Source organism: Strix uralensis, chromosome 12 (genome assembly GCF_047716275.1).
Source record: "Strix uralensis isolate ZFMK-TIS-50842 chromosome 12, bStrUra1, whole genome shotgun sequence".
In the NCBI taxonomy this organism is placed as follows: Eukaryota; Metazoa; Chordata; class Aves; order Strigiformes; family Strigidae; genus Strix; species Strix uralensis.
In genome coordinates, this window is record NC_133983.1 from 1,607,002 (window position 1) to 1,615,621 (window position 8,620).

Here is an 8,620-nt window from a genome sequence, read left to right on the forward strand (position 1 = left end):
AGCCTGTTTGGTTCGTGTATGCCATGTTGAAATGATTTGCCCTATATGCTCACACTGCTCCGTTCTTTTCTACTGTCAGGGCACACTCGGAGATGTTGAACTCCCACGTCTCCCAGGGAATCCCCTCTGGTTCCTCCTGCATTAAGTGATCACCAGGGCTTGCCCAGAGAGAAAGGACAGTTCCTGTGAACATGTTGGGTTTGATCACCCGAGAATAACTGCTCATGGTGATGGAGGGAGGCGCTGACCTAGCAGGGCCTGCGGAGGGGCCAGGCAGCAGAGCCTGGTGGAAGCCAGCACATGCTGGGACAGACCAAGGAGACAGCCTCAGAGCAGAGACAAGGGTTTCTTTATCACTTCACACAGAAGTGGTTTCATTTCACTGCAGCTTGCAGGGTGCTACATTTACCCACTTGACAGCAAACTTCCCCACAGGGTTGGCTCCTTCTGCAGCTTCCACTGCCTGCCTTGCAGCATCACACAAGCCTAGTGCCGGTTACCAGACATCTTGACCTGGTTCCATGCTCTGCGATAGCTTTGCAAGGTCATCTGCAAGAGGAGAAAGGAGAAGGCCTTAATATGGTCAGACAGCAGCGATATGTTGTGGAGAAGCTGCAAGGCTGGAATCTAGCCTGGCCTGAGCTGCTGTATTGCTTGCCCCTTCATCCTGCCCTGCTCCCAGCTGAGCTCAGTGCTCGCTGTGGCACACTGAGAGCTCCTGCAGGTCTACACCAGCTCTGGTTTCTCCCCTGAATGCCACAGGAAACCTGCAGACCCCACACAACAGCACTGTATAGAAACCTACAGTACCTTGCATGGTAGCAGGAGTGTTGGACATGCCCTGCCACAGAGGGGCCAGCAAAGAAAACAGGTTTATAGCCTCAGTCTTATCCCAAGGACAGCTATAGGTTCCTTCTTTAGCCCCTTGAGCCCTCGCTGCTCTCCAGCTCCCAGAGGCTGGCAGGACTCTGGGCAACGCTGCACAGACAGCATGCAAGCCAGAGCCTGGGTCTGCTGGTCAGGGGAGCAGCTGGGTGAGAAGGGATCTGCTTGTGCAAAGACAGGCCTGCAGGAGGCTGCCACCAGCTCCGCGGTAGCTGATCTCAAAGCACTGGTGCTGATGGGTCAAGCCCAAATCCACACAGTTCTGGCCTGGGAGAAAGACTGGACTACATAAGCCCCGTCCACTGCAGACTGGGGTGCTGGGGGGTTAAGTGCTGGACAAGCACAAGCTCAGAGCCTTCCCCATCCCAGCCACAGCTAAGCCCATCGCCACTCGAGGACGAGCAGGGTGTCAAGGTACAGCACCACACTCTCTGTCCCACCCAACGCACCCACTTCCCTCCCCACACTGCTGTGCACACGGCACAGGGATACAGACATCTCCTGCTACCTCCAGGCTTTGACTATGCTCCTCTGTTTTATCTCTCCATCTCCTCCCAGGCTGCAGGAGTTGGGGTAGGAGAAGAGTCAAAGATATTAGAATCACAGAATCATTCAGGTTGGAAAAGCCCCTTGGGACCATCGAGTCCAACCCTCAGCCCGACTCTACAAAGTTCTCCCCTACCCCACATCCCCCAACAGCTCATCCAAACAACCCTTAAACACACCCAGGGATGGGGACTCCACCCCCTCCCTGGGCAGCCTATTCCACTCTCTGACCACTCTTTCTGGGAAACATTTTTTCCTCATGTCCAGTCTGAACCTCCCCTGTTGCAGTTTAAAGCTGTTCCCTCTTGTTCTGTCACTAATCACCTGTGAGAAATTCTTGCAATTTTGCCACACACTCCCGTTTGGATCTTGGCCTGCCTCTCCTTATCAGGGAGGAGTCAAGATACAAGCAAGTAACAAATGTTTGAGATCATCAAAGAGGGCTACAAACACTGGGGAGCCATCAGGGGCGCTGGAAAAGGCTGAGGCAGGTCACATATGTAGTCGGAAACGTATGGGGCTGCCACACATCCCCTTCCCCTTACACACGTGACAGGTTTCAGCACAGCCACAGTCGGATGGTGCTTCCTGTCCAATTACAAGCTGTGTCCTTGCCTGGGCTTCCCCTCTGACCTGTGTCATTAAAAGTCAGCCTCTGTCCTCGGGGTAGGGAGCGATCGCTGCTCGGTGAGCAGGAAGAGCCTCAGGGCTCGGGTGAAAGGGCTGCGTGAGGACTCTCGCCCGGCTTGCTCACCTCAGCAACTGCCACCTTCCTCTGCCAAACCTTGATGCTGTTCTCGAGGTCAGTAACTGCCATCTTCTTCCGAACGTAACTCAGCACGGGGGGGACACTGTACTCCGAGAGCTTCTTCCGCAGCTGCCGATTCACACTTTCAGCTTCGGCTCGTTGCTGTCGGAGGAATAAGGACAGAGGGCAGGGGGATCCCAAGGAAATGTCTGTCAGCTGGTGGCCAGTCCTCCAGGGAAGGAGGCAGGCAGGTTAAATTAAACCCCCAGCACTGGGGGGGAGCAGTGGGATGCATCCACCGGTGCCTCCATCCCTGCCAGGCAGCACTGCTAGGAAGCCTGTCAAAGCTGATTCCCAAAGCTGTGGTGTCCCCACACGGCTATGTGTCGCCAGACTGGTGTGACAGCAGTGCCACTTCTCCCTGAGGAGGATACTGCTGATGAAAAGTTCAAGGAAACAGAATTTCAAGAAGCCAGTGGTAGGTCCCTGTGGAGCCAGGGCCAAAACATGACCTATTCTGGCAGCAGCAGAAGCCCCAGGACCTGCTCAGACCCAGAAAGGCACACAGGTGTCCAGCTCACTGCTGGGCCTCAGATGGTATCCAACATACCACAAATAGTACCTCAAAAGAGTCCTCCCAAGTGAAGTCTCAGGGCCTCCCAAATCGCTCTCTTACCTCCTCCACCAGAGCAGCTTCTCTTTGAATTTTCTTCAGCAGCTCTTTCCTCTGGGAGATGTCTTTCAGCAGAGACGTGGACGTTTCCATGGCGTCCTGCAGCTTCCTCTGGAACACGAAAGCAGGACAGCATCAGCAGGAGCAGCGGCAGCTCCCAGCCACCTGCAAAGCCACCCCTCTACTCCTCCAGCCTGGTCCCAGCTGGCGGTGGAGGAGCTCTGTTCCCGAGGGAGCTCTGCGGCACCGCTCGTCCCCTGCAGAAGGCAGCGTCATGCCCCGGTCACGCAGTGACTGCTTCCTTCTGTCCTTGTGTCACACCAGAGCACAGCCCCCCGCACAGCAGCTGGGGCTCAGGGCTGACCCAGACAGAACGGCTGATCAGAGAGAAGCAAACACACCCAGCTCAGAAGCACTTTTCACTGGTAAGAGCAGGGACTCAGAGCAGCAGCTGCAGCTCATGACATCTTTTCAAATGTCACAGGTTATGTAAAAAATGTGTTTTCCTGTGCAAGGCAGCACCAAAGCTCTTTCCTACTGGAATTTTTCCCCTGGGGTGTAAAATAAGCGAAGCATGAACCCCATCATCAGGCTGCAGTCAAACATGAATGAGGGCATCGCTGCTTTTGGTGTGTGAGGCAAATCTCCCAGCTGAATTGCTAAGTCAGTGGGAAGGCAGAGAGGTGTTCAGCATCCTCTGACTGAGAAAGGGAAGGATGCAAGAGCTGTTAATCAGCTCGTGTGTGACCATCAGAAACAGAAGAAAGGCAAAACGGAGGCACTGGGAGGTTCACTCACTTTATAGAAGTTGAGGAGTTGGACGGTCTTCTGGGAGGTCAGTTTGAGCTGCACCAGCTCCTCATTCTTCTCCTTGATCTTCTCCTGGTACTGGGCATTTCTAACCTGCAGCTGCTGCACTCGGACCTCACAGAGTGTCTCTCCCATCTGGTCCTTCTGCAGACCCCGAGGAAGCAGAGCTGTAGGTTGCTGACCACAGCTGCAGAGCTTTGCTCTGTGGGGAAAGCAGACCTAAAGAACAGGGTCTTCAGCCTGGCTGAAAACCTGGGGCTCAGGGAGAAATGCAAGACACAGCGTGCCACTGAGCCTGTGCTCTGTGTCCTAGCTTCAAGTGTCCAAGCAGTGCAGAGAGGTCCCCTCTGGCGAGCCTCCTGCCATGCCAGCAGCAGCCAGTCCCCAGGGAGCAGGAGCCACCATACATCTTTTCCAGGGCATGAATGGCACAAAGGCATCTGCCAGCTTCCATGCTGTGAGACTTCTGGTCTCATCCCATGCACGCAGACACGTGCCAGATCTGAACCTGGACACACAACAGTGCCCTTTGACAAAGGCAGCAAGGCCAGGAGCAATGGAGGAAGGGGAGGAGGAGGAGGGCCACGCATCTCTGCACAGAGCAGGCCCTGCATCTGCACTGCCTGTACTCCTTTCATTCTTCAAGGGGCCATCGAGTCCCTGCCTCTCCTCAACCGCCACACGCACCTGCCTGAGCTGCTGCTCCAGCTTCTTCTTGTAATCCTTGAGCAAATAGTTTTTTGAGAGCAACTTCTCTCTCAGCAGATCCTAAAGAAAGACAGCAGATTATAGTGGGACAGCAGAGCCTGCGAGGAGAAAGAGCACCCAGACCCCACTCCTTACGGTGTGGTTCCCATTCATCTCACCCACACTGCAGTCTTCACTGCTGGCTTAGAAAGGAGCCCAGCGAGAAATGCTGCTCAGCACCACCCTGCCCCGAACGTGGGGGCATGGCCACGGGCTTTCCCAGGCCTCGTAAGGGCCCTGCATCCCCTGTGCTCACAGCCGTGCTGCAGCTCAGCAGCCTGGTGTGCGCCTGGGCTAGTCCCCAACTGCCAAGTGTGACAAGGGTTGTGCAAACAGACCTGCTAAGACAGTCTGGAAACATGATGTAGGCCACACAGGAGTGCAGGGACTAGGATTTTCCCTAACCAACATCCTTGTCAGATGACAGACCAGCCTCCAAATTTGCCATGCGGCACTGACCCTCTGGCGGTTCTTCTCCTCCAGGTATCTCAGCACCTTCTCAGAAGCTGTGAGACTCCCTTTCTTGCTGGACATGGTGCTCATGATGTCTTTCTCAAAGTCACTGATGGCTTTCTTAATATCCGCCCACCAAACATCTGCTTCTTCAATGACTGCCTGTAGAAATAAAGTCACAGAACAGCGCTAACTTCCCCCATTCCAACAGCTTTGGGAACAGAGAACACCAGAAAGGACCAGGCATGCTCTCTGGTGGCACAAGCATTTCTCCTGTGGGATCACTGAGTTTCACCCTGTGCAGCTCGGGGTACATGGTGCTGGCTCACACAGCACTGCTACTTCACTGACTCAAAAAGAACAGGAAAAAAATCTCTCGCATGCCTAAGCTTCAACATCTGTCACTCCATCCTGACCTACAAACATTGCTAGCCTGACTAAGCCAACACAAGACAAATTACCACCCTTTGTTCACTGCAGATGCCCTGTGGCCACACAAGAGGGAAGGGCTGCCTGCTCCACCTCTCCTGGACGCTGCAGGCAGCATGGGTGGTCTGAACCAAATGCAGAGGTCTCTCCTTCCCCAAAAGCTCCTGAGCATCTTGGCTAGGAGGAGGTCTTGGCAGCCAGCACAGGGCAGGCAGAGATGGTCTTACAGCAGCAGGAACTCAGTTTCAGAGACTTGGAGCTCTGAAGAAATCCCAGAGACAGTGGAAAGTCCCAGAGAGGACTGCATGGAGCCCAGCCAAATCAGGGAGCTTCTGGGAGCTGCTAGCATTAAAAATAGGTCTGGCACAAAGGGCACACCTTCAGGAAGCTGACAAAAAGGAGATTTTTCTTTCGAGTGTTGACCTCTTCAGCTCACACGGCAGATCTGAGCTTCTCTAAAAATCTTTACCTTGCCTGTATCATTATTAGTTCCTGCCATAATAAGATCCATCTTTAGAGACTGGGCACCTCTGATCTCTTTTGGTGTACTTGCCTTCAGGAAAGGAGTGAGGTGAGAGGACAGTTCTGGCTCCCACTCTCAACTCGGGACCACTCACAGCAATGCTCTGCTATGAACAGCCCTCACCAAGCAAGTCTGTCTCACTGCCTGAGGGATGGCACATTGAAAGAGGTGTGAAAAGAACCAAGACTGTTTGACACCTTGGTGATGATAAGGGTCCCAGAGAGCCATACCTCAAGGTTCTGCAAGGTCTGCTCCGAGTCCTCCTTCATCCGCTGAATCTCATCCTTCACCTCAGTCAGCTCCCGCTCAACCAGTTCACATTTCTGCTCCACTGTCAGGCCTACAATACAGTCTGTCACACTATGCAACTTGGATTTGTACCTGCCACGTATCTGCAACAACCAAGGAACAACACAGATGCCATTAGAAAGCTGGCACTGTCCAACTGTTGCTGCACTTCCCTGTATTGAAAAAGAAAATAACCTCAACAGTCACATTAGAGGGATTCCAGTTCACAGCAAGGACGAGGGAGCCTCTCCAGAGCAGAGGTAACTCAGGGCCACACCTGGGCTGACCCCATCTGTCCTCTCATCCACCCACAAAACCTCCTACACCAGCACTTTCAGTTCAATTCAACAGGCAAATCAAGGGCTAGAGGTTAAAGCCAGAGTGACAGCTTCACGTGGGGCAGGTAAAACACCTCTTCGTAAGGAAGATGCTGATTGTTGTGTGGGACAGATGAGGTCTCCTACCACTGCCTGGGTCAGATGCCCTGAGGAGTTGAGCTTACTGCCCCACGGGCAGGCTGGAGTAATGCTCTCGGAAGAACTGACACCACTTGGGAGCAATTCCCGGTGCCGTGGGGACACAGCAAGGCAGGCACTGCTTTGCAGAGGGCAAGTGCTCACCTGGCCAAAGGCAAAGTTTCTAAGGGCTCCGTCTGGGACAAAGCAGCTACTCTGGACTCAGGCAGGTGCTAAAACCCAGTGCAGGATGCTGGCTGAAAGGAGCAAAGAAAGGGTCTAGAGCTTCTGTTCAGTGTGTCTCTGGTGAAAAGGCAATGTTCAGGCCAGGAGGTAAAAATCTGCTCCAAAAGCCTGTTCATTGCTCCTGCAAGAAGGAAGAGAGCAGCACATCCTCAGCGGAGGTATCCAGTTGTGGATGCAGGTCTGAGCCCACATGAACTTCCCCAGGAGTGAGAAGAGCATCAGACCTGGCATGGCCCTGGGCAAGTCTCCTGCTTTCTTGACACCAGGCGCCCTATTTGTTTAAGTTCTACCTCAAATTATGCTGTGTGGGGGTTAACTCATTCCAGATCTCCCTGGCACTCGCTGCTCAGGAGGACACGGTGCTGTCACACAGGGAAGAGACAGCATCAGCTGAAGGAGGAGAATGAGAAGACAACCTGGCTTTTACACTGAGTGCAGGAAGGGCTAGGCAGCCCAAACTGTCTTACACCTACAGAGAGCAGCACCTTTCTGCAAGCAGGTGTCTAGGTTAAGGGCTCGTCACTGTGAAGCCCAAGTGCAGAGGGCTGTTGTGGGACTTCCTTCACATTTCAAACTGGGGAGCTTGCCTGCTGGCCTCCAGCTGAGCAGTGAGCTCAGGAGGTCAGAGGAGCTGCGAAGGGAGGAAGGCTCATGGCTCTGTGCAGTAAGGTGCCAGCCACGCCTGCAAAGCTGGGCCCTGCGGAAGGGCAGGCAGCGTCCCGGCCCTGAAGCCGTACCTGCATCACCTCTGGCGGGGCATCGTGCGGCTGGGGCAGCAGCTGGAGCGAGGGGCCGCACGGCTCCATCTTACGGCACCATTTCTCAAACATTTCCACCTCAGTTCGGAGCAGGGTGTTGGCGTCGCTGCGAGGAGAGTGGGTCGGGCTGAGCCCCGGGCTAAGCTCAGCACCGCGCCAGGGAGCGGCGAGGCCCAACAGGCGGGTCCCAGGGCACCGCGGCCAGGCCAGGCGGGTCCCAGGCCGGCAGACCCCCAACAGGGCCCGGGGCCCCGGCCAGGCCCACTCCTGCCCGCACCCGAAGCGGCCGCCAGAACCCGGGCACCGGCTGCCACCGGGGCCCCGGGGCAGGGGAGCGGGGTGCCCGGCCCCACACCCCCCCGCGGCGAGGCTGCACCCCCGGCCCAGCCGGACCCCGGCGCCTCTGGGGATGGTGCCGCCCCCAGCGCGGGGGCAGCCGGGGACACGCGGCCCGGCCCGGCCCTGCGGGGGTAAGGCCCAGCGGCGCCCCCAGCCCCGGCCCTGCAGCCCCAGCAGGGCCCCGCGGCCCCCGCTCCCCGCCCGGCAGCCGGTACCGCTCCTCCTGCAGCTTGGCCCGGAGCTGCGGCAGCGGCAGCGCCGCCAGGCCCCGATCCGCCATCGCCGTCTCCTGGCAACGGCGGGGGGGGCACAGGAGGCGGAGGGATACAGGACGCGGGGACGGAACTCAGGTGCAGGGTTACGGCGGCCGGGAGGGCCACAATACGCGGAGGGATATGGAACAGGGGCAGATATGGACATGGGGACAGGAGGCGGGGGACATGGGGGGACATGGGGGACACGGGCACAGGGACACATGGGACATGGGGGGACATGGGGAATGGGGGACACAGGGGGACACGGGCACAGGGACACATGGGACATGGGGGGACATGGGAAATGGGGGACATGGGGCATGGGGGATATGGGGGCCACGGGGGATATGGGGGCCACGGGCACAGGGACACATGGGACACGGGGGGACATCAGTGACACGGGAACAGGGACACATGGGATATGGGGGGACATGGGAAATGGGGGACATGCGGGGACATGGGGGAC

At 56.4% G+C, this 8,620-nt stretch overlaps 1 protein-coding gene across 1 annotated transcript; it reads right to left on the minus strand.

The window, feature by feature from the left end:
- Positions 1-331: 331 nt before the first annotated feature.
- On the minus strand, positions 332-8,209 carry CFAP263 (cilia and flagella associated protein 263). Its single transcript, XM_074881753.1, has 9 exons — positions 8,116-8,209; positions 7,541-7,667; positions 6,045-6,206; positions 4,869-5,024; positions 4,350-4,430; positions 3,651-3,806; positions 2,856-2,963; positions 2,186-2,341; positions 332-549 (listed from the first exon to the last, which is right to left on the minus strand). Exons 1-9 carry the CDS (start codon positions 8,178-8,180, stop codon positions 487-489), a joined length of 1,074 nt encoding a protein of 357 aa, XP_074737854.1. The 5' UTR covers positions 8,181-8,209; the 3' UTR covers positions 332-486.
- Between the last annotated feature and the right edge of the window lie 411 nt (positions 8,210-8,620).

Excerpts from the sequence above, each read along its gene's own strand:
- CFAP263 (XM_074881753.1), bottom strand. The coding sequence starts at position 8,180 with ATGGCGGATCGGGGCCTGGCGGCGCTGCCGCTGCCGCAGCTCCGGGCC. Across the intron at positions 7,668-8,115 it reads GCCAAGCTGCAGGAGGAGCG|CGACGCCAACACCCTGCTCC; the intron begins GTACCGGCTGCC and ends CTCTCCTCGCAG. Across the intron at positions 4,431-4,868 it reads AGGAGAAGAACCGCCAGAGG|GATCTGCTGAGAGAGAAGTT; the intron begins GTCAGTGCCGCA and ends GTCTTTCTTTAG.